At 47.5% G+C, this 17,947-nt stretch overlaps 1 protein-coding gene across 1 annotated transcript in view; it reads right to left on the bottom strand.

Moving 5' to 3' along the window:
- LOC144820261 (dynein axonemal heavy chain 6-like) overlaps nucleotides 1-17,947 on the bottom strand; it is a 1,187,310-nt gene that overhangs the window by 979,501 nt on the left and 189,862 nt on the right. Inside the window, exon 6 of the mRNA XM_078677850.1 lies at nucleotides 16,229-16,363. Coding sequence (XP_078533976.1) covers nucleotides 16,229-16,363 — 135 coding nt within the window. The remainder of the gene's footprint in view (nucleotides 1-16,228; nucleotides 16,364-17,947) is intronic.

Here is a 17,947-nt window from a genome sequence, read left to right as displayed (position 1 = left end):
TAAGAAAAAAGTGACATTTTCATATGTGGCACAGTGTATATAGTAGTAGAATTACCAAGGCAGCTTGCTGTCAGGAGAACGTAAGTCCAGTCAAGAGAGTGATGATTTAGGCAAGGGAAGGCCTACGGGGAAAGAGGGTCAGATTAAATGAACAGTTTTTGTAGAAGGGGACTCCACTTGGAGTTAGAACAAGGTCTATAGTTACCCTTCAACAGCAGGTCTGGGAATGGAGAGATCCCGCGTTTCTACACGAGGCCGTTTCAATCGCGGCTCGCTGTGGAAAGAGGAGTTGAGCAGAATCAGTAAGGCCTGAGGGGCGGGGGGCAAGGTGGGGAGGTTAGGCAGGCAGAGATGAACAAGTTACTTACCTTCGGTAACGCTTTTTCTGGTAGATACAATATCTGCCTGTGGATTCCTCACCTTGTGAATATCCCCCTTGCGTCCGCAACATTCGGAAATTCTTTTCGTAGCTTCGCGCCGACGTGGACTTGGACGTCATAGAGGCACGGCATCGCTCGCGACTCCGCTGACGTCACCGACGCCCATAATAGGCCCACGCTGGCATGATGATATCAGTTCCGCCCTTTTTTCCGTGCCTTCGAGGCACACGGACGGACCAATGATAGTATATATACACATAGTATACACAGTACACAATAATCAAGGTAACACACACAGTGTGAAGCAAATGTAAGAAACATTTGAAATAACACATTAACCTTGACCATAAAATATTTACAACACAGATTCTCTGGTAAAGAAGAGTGGACAACGGGGAGGCGGGTGGGTCAGTGAGGAATCCACAGGCAGATATTGTATCTACCAGAAAAAGCGTTACCGAAGGTAAGTAACTTGTTCTTCTGATAGATACATCTGCCGTGTGGATTCCTCACATTGTGAATAGACCAGGAAATCCTGGAGAACAGAGCGTGCAAAGTGACCGTCCCTCCTCACTTCGGAATCCAAATAGTAATGCTTCGCGAAAGTGTGGAGGGTAGACCAAGTTGCCGCCCTACAAATTTCCTCTACAGGAACACCTCTAGCCAATGCAGAGGTTGAAGATTTAGCTCTTGTAGAATGAGCCCTTATACCCTCTGGAGGTTCCTTACCGGCGAAAGAGTAGCAGATCTTTATACAGAGGACGATCCATCTTGACAAAGTTCTTTTATGGACCACTCTTCCTCTCTTGCAGCCAGCAAACCCAATGTAGAGCTGGTCATCCAACCAACAGTCTTTAGATCTGTCCAGATAAAAGGACACCGCCCTTTTGGGGTCCAGACGGTGTAATCTCTCCTCCTCCTTGGAAGGGTGAGGGGGAGGATAAAAGGTAGGGAGGGTAATGGATTGACCAAGGTGGAAAGGAGTCACCACCTTAGGCAGAAAAGCAGCCCTGGTCCTAAGAACAATTTGATCAGCATGAATGGTCAAGAAAGGGGCCTTGGAACTCAGAGCTTAAAGCTCACTTACCCTCCTTGCCGAGGTTATTGCAACGAGGAAAACTGTCTTAAGAGTCAAAAGCCTCATAGGACATTTATGAAGAGGCTCAAAGGGAGTACCCATCAAAAAGGTCAAAACAAGATTCAAGTCCCACTGAGGCACAATAAAAGGAGTAGGAGGGAACTTATTTGTGAGGCCCTTCAAAAACCTTAAAACTACAGGAGATTTAAAAAGAGATGGCTGGTCAGGCAAGCAGAGAAATGCAGACAGCGCTGAAAGATAGCCCTTCACTGTGGCAACAGCAAAACCCTGCTGCGCCTTAGAAAGGGCAAACTGGAGGACATTAGACAAATGGGCTCTCAAAGGCTCTATAGATCTCTCCCCACACCAAGCGATAAATTTTGACCATCTATAAGAATAGATGGACTTAGTGGAGTCACGCCTGGCTGACAAGATGACATCCACCACGTCAGGCGGGAGAGAAAAGGAAATCAGGTTGCCCCGTTCAATCTCCAGGCATGAAGGTGTAATGTCTGGAGGTGGGGGTGTAGAACCTGCCCCTCCATCTGAGAGAGGAGGTCTGCCCTGAGAGGGAGACGGAGCGGCGGGTGAGAGGAGAGGTGGAGAAGATCCGTGTACCACACCCTTCTTGGCCAACCCGGGCGACCAATATGACTTGGGCCCGGTCTTGGCGAATCTTCCTCAGAACCCGAGGAATCAAAGGTATGGGAGGAAACGCGTAAAGGAGTTGATTTCCCCAACTCAACTGAAACGCGTCCCCCAAGGCTCCTTGCATCGGATACTGGAGACTGCAGAACGACGGGCAGTGAGCATTCCTGCGAGTGGCAAACAGATCCACCTGAGGAGTTCCCCACATCCGAAAGATGTCGAGAACAACCTCTGGATGGAGCCTCCACTCGTGGTCGGCCGAGAACTGACGACTCAGACTGTCTGCTCGCACGTTCAGAACCCCTGCCAGATGATTTGCCATCAGACAAATCTGATGGTCCTGAACCCAAGACCAGAGCCGCAGAGCCTCTCTGCAGAGACACTGCGACCCCACTCCTCCCTGCTTGTTGATGTACCACATCACGGTCGTGTTGTCCGTCAGGACTTGCACTGACCGACCGCGAAGGGAAGGGAGGAAGGCCTTGAGCGCCAAACGTATTGCCCGCAATTCTAGAAGGTTAATGTGAAGCAACCTTTCCTCTGGAGACCAAAGACCCTTGACCTCCAGATCCTCCAGATGAGCACCCCACACTAGAGTGGATGCATCCGTTATCACCGTGGCCACCGATGGAGACAGATGGAAAGGCTTCCCTTGTGACAGATTGCCTTCCACGCCCCACCAAGATACATCCGCTGCAACCTCTCTGGAGATCCTCACTGACTCCCTGAGATCCCCTTGGTGTTGAAACCACTGCATGCGGAGGCACCACTGGAGCGCCCTCATATGCCAGCGTGCATGGTTGACCAGCAGAATGCATGAAGCCATCAGACCGAGCAGACGAAGGACCTTCAGGACTGGAACGACCGCTCCATTGTAAAATAAAGGAATCATTTCCTGTAGGTCGCAAATCCTTTGAGGAGGAGGGAATGCACGACACACAGTAGTGTCCAGTACCGCACCTATGAACAGGTTGCGCTGGGAGGGCACCAGGTGAGACTTGGGTACATTTATTGAAAAACCCAAACGGTACAACAACTGAGTTGTAACCTGCAGATGCTGGAGCACTCTCTCAGACGACTCCGCTTTGATCAGCCAGTCGTCCAAATAGGGGAATACCGGAATCCCCGACTTCCTGAGATGTGCTGCCACCACCGCCATCACCTTGGTGAAGACTCGAGGCGCAGTAGTAAGACCAAACGGAAGGACCGCAAACTGGTAGTGCTGCGATCCCACCGTAAAACGGAGATACTCTCTGTGCGACTTCAGGATTGGGATGTGGAAATACGCATCCTGAAAGTCGAGCGACACCATCCAGTCTTCTTCCAGCAGCGCTTGAAGAACCTGAGCAAGGGTGAGCATCTTGAATTTCTCTTGTTTCAGATAGAGATTCAAGATCCTGAGATCCAGGATTGGACGAAGTCTGCCATCCTTCTTGGGGATGAGGAAATACCGGGAGTAGCATCCCTGACCCCTTTCCTGCACTGGGACCACCTCTATCGCACCCTTTCTTAACAAAGTCTGTACCTCCTCCTGCAGAAGCAACAGATGATCCTCCGTGCAAAAACCTTGGCAAGGAGGGTAATTGGGAGGAAATTCCCGAAAGGGAAGGGCATACCCATTTTCTACGAGATTGAGAACCCAAAGATCTGATGTAACCGATTCCCAATCCCGTAGAAAGTAGGTAAGCCGACCCCCCACTGGACCCACATGATCCTGAACGGCGGATCTAGGGCTGCTTTTTTGTGGCTGGGGGTTGGAGGAGGTGGAGGAGGAAGAGGCTTGACGCCCTCGAAGACAACCCCTTTGCTTTCCCCTGTATGACCTGTACAAGGTGTTCTGCTGCTGCTGCTGCTGTTGTTGTTGCTGCTGCTGACCTTGTCTAAAGTTCCGAAAGGAAGAGCGTCCAAACCCTCTGAACTTTTTGGTCGAAGCACCTCTAATCTGAAGGCCCAAAGACCTGGCAGTAGCTCTGCTATCTTTAAATCTTTTGAGGGCTGTATCTGCTTTCTTGCCAAATAGTCCTTCTCCGTCAAAAGGCAGATCCAAAAGCGTCGCCTGAACATCAGCAGAAAAGTCAGAGGACTTTAGCCAAGCCGATCTTCGTGTAGCAACTGCAGTACCCATAATCCGAGCCACAGAATCAGCCGTGTCAAGACGACTCTGAATTACCTGGCGTGCCGCTGCTTGGGTGTCAGCCAACACCTCCTCGAAATCACTCCTGTTCTCCTCAGGGATCTTAGGAGCCAAAGCACGCATTGAGTCCATAAGTGCGTTCACATACCTCCCCATAAGACAAGTGGCATTTGTAGACTTCAAGGCCATTCTAGCAGATGAGAAAGTTTTCTTGGCCACCTGATCTTGTTTTTTAGCCTCCTTGTCCCCAGGAACTTGGGGAAAAGCACTTATAGACTTCTTAGAACACGCAGCCTGAATCACCAGGCTCTCTGGAGAAGGGTGAGATGTTAAGAAAGCAGGGTCCTCTGGAGCTACCCTATATCTTCTAGCCACACTCTTGGATACAGCAGGAGCAGAGAGCGGCTTCTTCCACACCTCCATAATGGTCTCAGTTAATGCCTCATTAAATGGAAGTAAAGGCTCCACAGGCGAACTCGGAGAGTGAAGAACTTCTGTCAGAAGGTTTGACTTAAATTCAACTGATGGTAATGTTAAATTGAAGTCCCGCAGCCTTCTTCATTACCACATGATATGGCTGGACATCCTTTGAAGGCGCATCATATCCTGAGGGCAATTCCCACTCCGGGGAAAAATCCAGGCCACTGGCATCAGCCAGCTCTTCAAAACAATCTTCCCCCAGCTCACCCTCTTCTAAATCAGGGCGAGAGTCGGCATAACTTCGTTCCTCCAAGAGACGCTGAGCTTCTCTTCTGGACCTCTCCTTTACACGCCTCGGCACCGGATCCATCAACGACTCCGACGGAGTCGGACCCGACGTCGGTACCGACTTCGATGGCCGAGGTGTACGCTCCTGATGTGTACTCGGAGCAGGCGACGTCGGCATTGGAGTCGTCGACTTCGGACGAGACGGTGACGACCTCGGCGGGTCCGGAAACTGCCACGGCGTCGATGGGGCTGGCATAAACGGCATGAATGGAGCCGGGGCATATGAATGAGGAACCCCCAAATTAAATGCCAGAGGACCCATGGGACCCGAAGGTGCACCAGAGGGGTACCACGCCCTTGAGAATAAACCATACATAGTGTTTAATAACGCTGAAGGGTCTTGGCCCGGCGCTGGAAAAGGTGGTTGAACACCCTCAGGCTGACCTCGAGGTGGGATCGAATCCGGCTCAACAAAATGCGCAGATTCTTCAACTTCCACAGGAACTACCTCTTCCTCCTCTCGAGCCGGAGAAGGCGCCGGAGATGGATTGGACTGCGGAGCCGGAGAGGGAACCTGCGACCTCGAAGGCGAAGCCTCACGTTCCGGAGTCTCCTGCGGCGGGACCACCTTCGAACAAACCTTCCTGGGGGACCTCGACCTCGAGTCCGACTTCTCACCCGAGTGACGTCGAGACTCATGTCTCCTCTTCCTGTGCTTCTTCCTTGACCTTGAAGCATGGTCCGAAGAAGACTTCGAGGCCGAACCTTCAAGAGATCGGGACTTCGACTTCCACCTCGACTTCGACCTATTCTTCCTCGAGCGAGATCTTGCTGTCTTCTTACCCTTGTCGGCCTTAAGTTTTGCCACAAGAAGCTTGGTTTCCCTCTCCCGCAGGGCCTTCGGATTCATCTTACGACATGATGAACATCCATCCACGTCGTGATCGGAGCTTAAACACCAAATACAGTCCTCGTGCGGATCCGTGACGGACATCATTTTTCCGCACTCCCTGCAGGGCTTGAAACCGGTCTTCTTCGACATCTTATCGAAACAAAGAAGCAGGAAACACAGAGAAACGAAACAAAGTCACAGTATAGCTACTGAGATTCCCGAAACCGTTAGCGTCGACGACGCGGAAAAAAGGGAACTGATGTCATCACGCCGGCGTGGGCCTATTATGGGCGTCGGTGACATCAGCGGAGTCGCGAGCGATGCCGTGCCTCTATGACGTCCAAGTTCACGTCGGCGCGAAGCTACGAAAATAATTTCCGAATGTTGCTGACGCAAGGGGGATATTCACAAGGTGAGGAATCCACACGGCAGATGTATCTATCAGAATGCTCAGTTTACTTACAATTATGCCGGTAGCAGGATCGCGGTACAAGGCGTGTCTGGCGGGGATCGCTACTAAGCCCCTGTGAAGGGCCGGCTTATGTTGGTGTCACTGCAGGAAGGAAGACAATGAAATGGAAGCGGTACCCAATCCAAAGTCGCGGCGGCCATCTTGGAGTGGGGGTTGCTACTAAGCCCATGCACGAAGTCGGCTTCATAGGGGGAACAAGTAAAATGTTGGACTGGGCGGGTTAGCATATTTTTTGCAACAAAATCCAGAACTTAGGTGGTGCTCTAACTACCGGTTGCAAACTGATCGGCCCTAATCACACAGTGTATGGAAAATTCTGAATACTGTATTATGTTTTTATAATCTTTTAGATTTTACTGATATTTTAATCATAGTACTTTTTCACTATTTATATGATAAATAGTTATGCAACTGGTTTTGCCGTAATAGGTGGAAAGTAGTAGTTTTAATGATCAAATTTTAGAGTCATATGTTTTTTTAAACCAGTGTGTGTATTGTTTCTTGTTTTTTGTGATCTCGAGCAATAGAAATAAAGACTCTTGAATGAATGAATATATTGTATAATAGAATTTTTTATTGTTTTTAGAATTTTTATGTCTATAGACGTGCGTTTGAACTACAGTTTTAATATTGTGTAAATTTAGGAGAAAGTACATGGAAATGGGATATTTGTAATGGAAGTTGTGATGAACTGAGTACATTTTAGAATTATTTTGTAGGGTGATATGTTTTTACATGTTTAAAGACCTACGGTCTAAATGTACGTTACGTTTTGACTTGACTTGAGTGCTCAGAGCAGAGGTCTGCTGAGCCAAAGAAAGAATGAAGAGGAGAACCTCTGAAAGGGGAGCAGATCCACAGCCTTTGCTGTGCACTATGCCACAAACGTGTTCCATCTACAGGCATATACCATTTTGGTGGAGGGATGCCTGGCTGCCAAGATAACATTACAGACTTTGGGAGGAAGGCCGAAAGCTGTCAACAGTTGCCGCTTAATCTCCACGCAAGGAGGTGGAGACTGGACAGGTTTGGGTGGAGGACCGCCCCTGCTACTGCCAAAGCGGCAGTCTGATCTGAGGGTTTATGGCCATGTGCAAGAGCTCGGGATACCAGACTCTTCGTACCAAGTCTGTGGCCACAAGAATGACTTGGGCCCGGTTGCGCTTGATCTTCTTCAGTACTCTGGGTAGAAGTGGTATAGGCGGAAGGGAGTATAGAAGACCGCAACTCCACTTGTGATGAAAAGCATTGCAGAGTAAGTGCTGCCTTGGAAATCCCAACGCGCAGAACTGCTGACTTTGTGCATTCTCTTTGGTGGCGAATAGATCTAACTAAGGCTCTCCCCACCACTGAATGAGACAATGTAGCACCTCCGAGAGAAGACGTTATTAGTGATCCATAATGCACCGGCGGCTGAGTTTGTCCGCCCTGGTGTTCAGAGAACCTGCCAGGTGTTGAACCACTAGGGACATGCCCTGATGTTCCAGCCTCTTCCAGAGGTGAAGTGCCTCCTGACATAGGGTCCATGACTCCAACCCACCCTATTTGTTACAGTACCACATGGTGGTAATGTTGTCCGTGAACACCTGCACTACTCTCCCTTTGACACAAGGAAGGAATGCCTTCAGTGCAAGACGTATCGCTCACAGCTCCAGAAGGATGCTGTGGAGCCCGGACTCCGCCGGAGACCAAAGAACTCTGATCTCCGCCTCTCTAATGGGACCGCCCCACCCCAGAAGTGATGCATATGTCACAACTGTGAACTCTGGCTGGGGAAGGGAGAGGGACCTGCTGTTGACCCAATCCTGGTTCGTTAGCCACCACTGCAATTAGCGTGCAGTGCCCTCCAAGATCTGGACGCAATCAGAGAGATTCCCCTGATGCTTTGCCATCTGGAACTTCAGGTCCCACTGCAGAGCCCGCATATGCCACCTGGCATAGTACACCAGCAGGATACAGGAGGCCCAGTAGCCTCAGGGTCATTCTGACCATTCTCGGGATAGAGGTTGAAAGATCGGAATCATAGCCAAAATATCCCGGACTCCCTGCTAGGGAGGATAAGCCCAAAACTGCGATGTGTTCAGAACTGCTTCAATGAAAAGGAGCTGCTAAGAGGGAAGCGGGTGGGACTTCGGCATGTTGCCGGTGAACCCAAGCAAATGCAGAAGGGCAGCCGTAGTCTGGAGGTGGGAGACGACAGCTTGGGGTGGGCCCACCTTCAAAAGCCAGTCGTCAAGATAGGGGAAGACTGGATCCCCTAATCTGCACAGATAAGCTGCGACCACCGCCATCACTTTCATGAACACCCGAAGGCCAAATGGGAGCAAGGTAAACTGAAAATAATCATGGCTTACCATGAACCGTAGGTAACGCTGATGGACCGGCTGGACAGGGATGTGAAAATAAGCGCCCGCAAGTCCAACGCTACCATCCAGTCTCCAGGGTCGAGGGCAGACAGGACCTGAGCCAGTGTCCACATTTTGAACTTCTCCTTCTGGAGGAAGCGGATGACATTCCTCAGATCCAAGATAGGACGCAGGCCCTTGTCCTTCTTGGGCACCAGAAAGTAGTGAGAATAACAACCACAACCTACTTCTGGAGCAGGAACTCGCTCGATGGCTCCCTTGGCCAAGAGAGCCATAACTTCCTGTTGGAGAAGGGCCAAGTGATCCTATAACATGCAATGGAATTGAGGAGGCATGGATGGAGGGGTAGTCTCGAAAGGTAGGGGGTAGCCCCTTCGGAATATCTCCAAAACCCACCCGTCTGACGTGATGGTGAGCCAGTGGTGGAAATGATGGTGAATCCTGACGCCCACTGGCGAAAGGTGGCCTTGTAAGGTTGGACTAGGCAGGCTTGGAGGCTGCTATAGAGGGGGCACTGGTGGACTGGCCCGCCCGCTGGCCCCCAGACCCACAACGGTGGGACCCAAGTCCCTTGTTGCGCAGAGGTTGGACAGCTTGCGCAGGCATATGGCTATGGGCAGAACGTGGCGGGGCACCCCTTCCGTAGCCACGAAAGGGGCAAAAAGCAGACTGCGCCGGGCAGGAGGTTAAAGCGAGGCCCAAGGATCTGGCCATAGCCCTGGAGTCCTTAAAGCCCTCAAGCTCGTTGTCTGCCTTGTCACCAAACAAGCGACGGACATCAAAGGGCATGTCCAAAAGTGTACCTTGGAAATATCCCGAAAAGCCAGCGGACCTCAACCAGGCGTAGTGTCTCAGGGCTACTGACGTTGAAACAGGCGGGCAACTAGAACCAAATTTCAGGGGGGGGGGCTGAAAAATATTTCAGATGGGGCTAATTCTTCCAACCACGGACAGAGTGGCTGTAAGAAGGGGTGAACACACAACAAAAGCCTTATTTACAAGTAAATGGTCTTTTAAAGGCCTGTTAAGTACTCGGGTGCGGCAGCAATTAGATGCTCGCCAGCCTGCGAAGCTGTCTCCACCAGGGCTGACACACACGACAGGGGGGGGGTTGAAGCCCCGTGAGCCCAATGGGTGTTGCGCACCTGCGTTGAAATCATCCTGCCTAGTGAGTCGGCGTTGTCCAGCCCACATCTTACGGCGAACTTCGCTGCATCTCTCCCTTCGGCAACTGCATGAGAGAGCATGGCCCGGGCCTACTATGGGCACTGTGGCAGCACCTGCGTGACCGTGTCCCACACCAAGTGGGAGTAACGGCCCAAGAGACATGTGGTGTTCATCGACCGCAGTCCTAAGCTAGATAAAGAAAACATCTTCTTCCCAAGGTGGTCCAGCTTCTTGGGTTCCCCATCAGGTGGTGCGGTAAGGAATGCGCCCTTGGAAGTCGAGGCTTGGACCACCAAGCTCTCTAGGGTGGGGTGATGGGAGAGGAAAATGGGGTCACCCAGGGCAGGCTGTGGCGTGGGGTAGTCAACGCATCCACAGGAGCCCCTGTGTTGGGCTTGGACCAGGGGCCCAAAAGGATGTCCATGAGGGCCTCCGTGTCCACATCGAAGGGGAGGCTGGGGTCGACGTCGGCTGGGGACACAAACCGCGTCGGAAGAGGTGGAGAAGGCGGAGGTGTCACTAGTGGATTCAGCGCTGGAGGAGGTGTCACAAGGTCGACCAGTGCCGATCCGGATCAGGCCTGGATCCGTGGGAGCCAAGCCCCCAGCCGTGTCCGCGGGGCCCGAAGTCGCACCGGCGGAGTCGGGCTGCCTGAAGATCGAGTGGAGGGCTTCTTAAAAACTACAAAGTTGGGTAGGGGTCACCCCAGCTCCCGGAAAAGGAGGAAAGCTCAGTGTTGACCCTGCAGGCAGAGCCAGACGACTACCTTCCTCAACCTGCATCACGTCGGCCGACGGACAGGGAGAACGTGAAGAGCGACGATGCCTCTTCACCTTCTTTTTGTGCTTCGACTTACCCCAAGACAAAGACTTTGACGATGAGTGGTGGTGATGGCTCCGTGACCGGTACCAAGACCTCCCTCTTGACCGGGACCTCAAGCGGCGGGGAGCGGACTGCCGGGCATCGAGAACCTTTCGGGACAGCTCCAACAAAGCCTTTGGGTTTATGGCACGGCAGTCGGAGCAAGACTTCGGGTAGTGGTCGCGCTCCAAACACCAAAAGCACACGAGGTGCAGGTCTGTTACCGACATCAATTTGCAACAGGAGTCGCAAGTCTTGAAGCTGGTTCGAGCACCGGACATCCCTGCATGCACCAGGAGTCAAACGACTCAAAAAGATTTCAACAAAAAGTCGTAAAAAGAAAGTCAAAAAGTGACTCGAGGTACCGCTCTCTCCGGATCTGCACTGGCTGGCGAGGAAAAAGAAAGAAGTGATGTCAGGGGCGCGTCTAAGTAGATACCACAACGTCATTCCAGCGACCCCCAAGCCAACAACGAATGTGGAGTCAACCGACAGCACATAACCGACGCGCAGGGGTACTGCTGAAGAAAAATTCTCTAGATCCAGTCTGACGCCTGGGGGTAATTCTAAGGTGAGGAATCCATAACTAATTGTCCCTTTCAGATGAAAAGGATCAGAATATTGAGGTATTGAGAGGCTGGTGCCAACGCATTATATGTTTTTTAGGCAATGTTAACACAAGCTTATTAGCTGAGCACTAAAAAGACGGTTCTGATGCTCATTAATCCAAAAGTGGCGCATCTGGCTAAAAGAGAGACAAGTGGGGATACCAAAGGCCTTTTATTTAGTGAAGTTATGGTGAATTCCATGGCAAAGTACATGTAAACGTTCACCATTTTGGATGAGGAGCAGTTCAACATCAACAGAATTTTTAATAGGGGTAGCTTTTCTGGACAGGGCAACCTTTCAGCCACGCCAATTATAAGTAGGGCTCCTGATTTTATGTTATTTTATTTTTTACATTTACGTCTGTATTTATCCATATTTATTCTTTGGCCATTTTATCTGTATTTATCAAAATTTATTTTGTGCTTTGCATATAAGTGTAGTTGTGAAACTATACATTTTCATATTCATTTAAATGATACATGCGCAGTCATACTTTGATGTCTGTTGTGTTTTAGCTATTTAAGTTGCCAAATATCATATAACAGTACATCCACTGGCAAATATTAGTATTATACGACAAATGTATGCTGTCAAACTCTGTTATTTAAAGAAATTTCATCTTATTTTTTTAATTTCCCATGCCGTCCATCTGCTCAGTTGTTGGGCTAAATTCATGAAAGACAGCACAAAGAGTCCCTGAGAAGAACAATTTCTGAATTTAAACATTTGTTAAGATAAATGCTGACAGAAAACACATTTTTTTTGTCTGTTTGTCTGTATTTATCTGTAAAAATCCGTAAAAACTGAAAACAGGGAGCCTTAATTATAAAACCCACTACTAAGGCTACCAAGCAAGTGGTGGTTATGGATACGGAGGAAGTCAAGGAAGTTTCTATTCCCAAAAGGGAAGTAGAGGAGGATTTAGATTGTCTAGAGGACGAGGGCAAACCTCCAATACAGGACAAAGCGAGGATGAAGATTTCTATTGGTTTTATCCCCATAAAGGTGGAACGATTAAAGTTCTTCCACAATCAGTGGCGTCAAATAACAAAAGATATGTGGATGTGAGAGGATATCAAATAGAGTTTGTAACTCAGCCTTATCAGGTAAGAGAGCCAAACAAGTTAGTATTCAACAAAAAGTTAGAGGATATAGTGACCGGTGAGATCAAACAGATGTTAGCAAAAAAGCTAATAGCAGATGTAGCAGAAGAAGAGAAAGATTTTCCAAGCATGCTTTTTCTTGTGGAGAAAAAAGGACAAGGGTTTGAAGCCAGTTATAAATCTAAGAAAGTTGAGTCGTATGTAATGCACAGACATTTCAAATTGGAAGGGGTGCACATGTTACGAGAAGTGTTGCAGGAGCAGGACTGGTTGGTTAAGTTGGATCTCGAGGACACCTACTTCACAATTCAAATAGAAAAGGAGGGCAGGAAATAACTGCAATTGAGATGGAACTGTGTTTTATACCAATTTCATTGCCTGCTGTTTGGATTATCTGCAGCCCCTTGGTGTTTTACATAAGTGTTGAAACTAGTATTTGGATAATTGCGAGAGAGGGGTGTTTGGATGATAATTTATCTGGACAACATTCTGGTAATGGAACAGGAGTGGGATGAGTTGAACTCAGTTTGTTCTGGTACAGGATATGCTGGAAAACTTTGGGGAAACCAATTTTGACTCCAACACGGAGTGTGGAGTTTTGGGGATTTGTACTGGACACAGTATCTTCTCAGCTACAGTTAACAGAAAAAGAAAGTCAGAAAAATAAGACAGGAAGCAAAAACTTTGTTGATGAAACACAAGGTAATATTGAGGGAATTAGTTTGGGTGATTGGCCTCTTGTCTTCATCAATTCAGGCGATTTTTCCAGGTCCATTGCATTATCGAGCATTGCAAAAACTGAAGATATATGGTTTATCCAGAGGTCAGTGGTATGGAGACATAGTGGTTCTTAGTCAGGATGCAAAGATAGAGTTGCAATGGTGGAAAGAAAATTTAGACATATGGAATGGAAAAGTGATATTTGGAGTAAAACTGGATTTTATTTTGGAATCTGATGCAAGCAAGTTAGGATGGCAAGCTTGTTGCTCAAGTCAAGAAACAGGAGCTGTTTGGATTGCATTGAAAAAGAAGATTCATATAAATTGTTTTGAGATGAAGGAAGGAATTTTTGCCTTGCAGAGTTTCAAAAGGCAGTTAGAGACCATTCTGTTCTTTTGAGGATGGACAACATATCAGCGGAGACCTATATCAACATAATGGGGGAACAAGGTCAAAGAGATTTGCGGATTTGGAAAAAGGAGATGTGGAAATGTTGTTTGGGGCACAAAATTGCATTGAAGGAAGAGTATTTACCTAGTATATCCAATGTTATAGCAGATTGGAATTCAAGGAATGTGATAGATTTCCGTGATTGGAAGCTAAGGAGGGATTTGTTTCTGGAGATTCAGATGGCTTTAGGACCCTTTGGGGTGGATCTTTTTGCATCCAGGTTAACAGCTCAGTTACAGGATTATATGATTGGAGACTAGATCCAGGGGAAATGGCAGCAGATGCGTTCAATCAGAAATGGAAGGGGATGAAAGGATATTCTTTTCACCCTTTTGCAATGATACAGATAGTGCTGGTTTAGGTGAGGAAGCAGGGGTGTCAGGTAGTGTTATTGATCTCATTTTGGAAAACACATGTTTGGTTTCCAACTTTGCTGTAAATGGCAATTGAGATTTCATTTTTGATTTAGACATGCAAAGGACTTTTGAAGGGAGTAGAGCTGGAGGAGCATCCTATTATATCAGTGGGTTTGCTCAACCTTCTAGTTTTAAAGGTGTCAGGAATTCTGGGAAATTCTAAGGCCTTTCGGGAGCAGTTTCTGAAGTGCTCAGTGACTGTTGGGCACCTGGTACAAAGAAAGACCAAATATAGGGGAGCTTAGGGGGTTTGGATGTGTTGCTGCTTGGAAAAGGATTTGGATCACGTATAAGTGAATGAGGCAGAAGAGGTGCATTTATTAGCAGAATTGTTTGGTAAAGGTTGTCATACAGAACGATAAATTGTTGTAGGCCGGCTATAGTGGCAGGCCATTCTTTGGTGCAAGGTAATTCTATTGGTAAAAGCCCCTTGGTGTGCAGAGTGATGAAAGGGGTTTGGTTAAAAAAGACTGCTAAGAGCTAAGTATCAGACAATATACAAAGTGGATTTAGTATTCAAGTTATTTGGGAATTGCTCAGGAAACAAATATTTAGGAGTGCATGAATTTTCATGGAAGTTGGCAACTTTATTTGATTTCTTTCAGGAGGGTGTCTGACATTAGGGCTTTGGACATATGTAGTAGATTTTACCAGCACAATGGTGTGCTTTTTGAAGTGTGGAGGAGAACTAAGACTATGTTTGGCTTGATTTTTTATCCAAGTTTTGATAATGTTCCAAATTTGTGTGTGATGCGATATTTAAGAGAATATGAATGTAGAGTGCTGGAGAAAAGATATGTAGGGGAAGATCAGTTGTTGATCTCTAATGTGTAACCATTCATGGGTGTACCAAATGCTACCATTGCAAGATGGGTGAAAGCAATGATGAAAAAAGAAGGTGTGGAATTATCAAGGTTTACAGCTCATTCAGTAAGTGGGGCTATGGCAAGCAAAGTGTGTATTTCACGAGGACAGTTGGAACATGTTTTAAAAGTGGCAGATTGGTCTAATGTAGATATGTTTAGGAAATTTTACTATAAAGCTGTGAGCAGGGTTCAGGTTATGCCTTGAAAAGCTGTGAACATGCATAATCCTAGCAGGCGCAGCCGGTGCAGGTAAGAGCGGTAGGGCGGTGGGGCAGGGTCAGGGTGAAGCAAGGAGGGGAGTCAAAAGACAACAGAATAGAGAAAATAAAATAGAAAATAAATACCATGCACTCGCCGTAACGCAGAGTCGGCGATGTAGTGAGCGCAAGGTAAGTGGTTTTATATTTTTTTTATTGTATTTTCTCTATTCAGTCATCTGTCTACTTCCCTACCCGCCCAGTCCCACCCCGCCCCACCATTCCTACCTGCACCGGCCGGGGCTGAATGCTAGCCTCCTGTCTTGACATAAAATGATGATTCATATAGGTTGACTTAATTCAAGAATCGCGATTTTATTAAAGACTAAGAAGGCTAGCATTATCCCACCCTCCATTCCCAAAGCGGGGGGGGGATTTCGGGTGAGGATGGATAAGTTTAATGGTGATGTTTGTAACTATAAAGTTAGATTGGTTACAGTCTAATGCTATTTTTTAAAGTTTATAAGAATAGGTTTCATATTGTGATTTTTTCCACAGATAACTAGATGAGGATAGCTTCTTGGCTGGAATCTGGTTCAGGAGTGGTTAAGAAGAAAGTCAAACAAAAGAGGCGGAAGATGGAGGTCAACAAGAATATATGGGACAGAACATTCCATTGCTCATTGTGATGTTTTTAAAGTTCTATTTGTAAGATTTGCAGGGTTTTCTGTTCTGAAGGAGTAAATAAAAGTTAATGCATAATGCTAGCCTGCTTAATCTTTATAAAATCGTGATTCTTTATTCAGTCAACCTATAAAAATCATCAATCCTCAAAGAAGATTGTTCTAAATACCAGACTTCTAAGTGATGATTTCGTAGTACTAGTAATAACATCCTACTACATTATTACCTTCATAAAAAGCAACATTAGTAACTTCCGATAGAAATTGCTACAAGCATCCTACAAAATAGCAGTATATGCATGAAATACTTCTAATGGTTCACGTAGGGATTCCCTAGCCTCCTTATTAGAAGTCAAAAGGAATACAGGCTCTTCCTCGCTTTTAAGTTGGCTGACTGATGGGATACTTTACTCAGAATATTTGCAAAGGTAGCAAAAATATTTATAGCATGCAAAAAGTACAAATATGTATGTTTTACCTCTTCTAGCTGCTTGAACTGAATTTTTGTAAATTCCTGTAACGTGTACGTGTAGCCATTTTCAATGCTGCAAAGCCCCATGTCGCTGATTCGGTAACACATTTCCTGAACATTTAGGACTGCAGGTCGCAAGGACTGTATGATATTCACAAGAAAAAACAGATATATTGTCATTTATCAAACAGTTGATCAGTACTGTAAAGATTATATACTGCATCCTACACTATCATTTTCTTTCTCAAATAGCTCCCTAAAATGTTGCTTTTTGATTAACTACTCCTAAATAGCCAGTTTGTCATGCATTGTGAAAAAACTGCTAGCATTTATTAGGATACAATGAAGAGTGGCCCTTGATTCTCGAGTCATAGTGACACAAGGGATCGGTGAGTGGTCAGTGGAAAATGCGTTCTGCTGTCCACACCACCATGAGCTTTCCAAAGATAGGATACCAACCACGCATTGATAATCAAGCTACCCACGCAAAACATAAGGAAATCAGTAGTCACACATATACCAAGAATGTCTTGAACTTTATAGGAAAAGTAAAGGACTTGGCCCTGGTCCCTGAGGGTGTTAATGGAAGCATAAAGGGTGAGTCCCTTGATGACACTCCCTCATGAATGCACGTCATTAATCCTTCAGCGAGGTAAACAGGCGGAGTGCCTCGCATTTAGACTATAAACGCCCCAGCCAAATCTGCTAATATATTTTATTTCTTATAATTATTGCTCTACTAATAGATTATGAACATATAATAATTTGGGGGCATGGCCGGACCAGCGACCAATAGGGCCGCTTTGAGCAGAAGCTCCGTGCAGACCCTGCGCACTCTGACTAGAAGCGGCGCTTCGCCGCATGTAATTCACGATATCTTTGGTGATTCAGCAATCGGAACACTTGGAGAGGCTGGTAATCTCAATGCCGCCTCCCGATGAGGTTTGAGAGCCGAGAAATCTTGAGCGATGTGCCTGGACGCCAGAAAGACAAGATGGGGCCTGTAGATCAAAGAACCCGGGACTCGACGTTGGAGACGGAACCGCCCTGCCTAGCTGCAAAGCTGCCTAAGCTGCCGGAGGACACCTCGCGGATCAACAGCAAGTCTCTCTATGCCCGTCTGAAGTCCAGCGTGAACGTTTGGGCCCTGTGTCAAGGTGAGAGCTCCGCTTTGAAGGTGGGGTGGCGCCGATACATTGCGGTGCGGAGGGGCTGACTGGAGGACACTGCAGACACCACATGGAAAGGCAGCCCGACCCTCTCTGCCATCAACATGGAACCGGGACCTTTAGCAAACCAACGGTGAGTGTGGGAGCCGGCTGCTGGGGGGCGTATAGATGCATGGATAGGCCTGCTGACTATCTGGGGGTGAACTGAGAGGCGGAAGAGCCCCGTACAAACTAGGAGGCTTCCCGTACGATCTCAGTAAAAGGGCCTATGAGAAATCACCCAGGGCACTATATTCAGCTACGATATCGGTGAAATTGTGCAGCCGACTGGCAAGTTTTGCTCCCCCACCAGAACAACGCACGAAGGATAAAACTAAAGAAAGAAAAAAAAGAAAACCCACCCAGATGGCAACCATCGTGCAGAAGGAGGCGGGACCAACTGGGGGAGGTGCATACTAACAAGCAAATTCTTGTAAATAAACACTGGCTACATTGGAAAAAGCGCTTGGGGGAGAAAAAATACTACTGAACTCGTGATAGCTTCCATTTACAGGCT

The sequence above is a fragment of the Lissotriton helveticus genome, chromosome 2_1, assembly GCF_964261635.1.
Source record: "Lissotriton helveticus chromosome 2_1, aLisHel1.1, whole genome shotgun sequence".
Classification (NCBI taxonomy): domain Eukaryota; kingdom Metazoa; phylum Chordata; class Amphibia; order Caudata; family Salamandridae; genus Lissotriton; species Lissotriton helveticus.
This window is presented reverse-complemented; position numbering and strand designations above follow the sequence as displayed.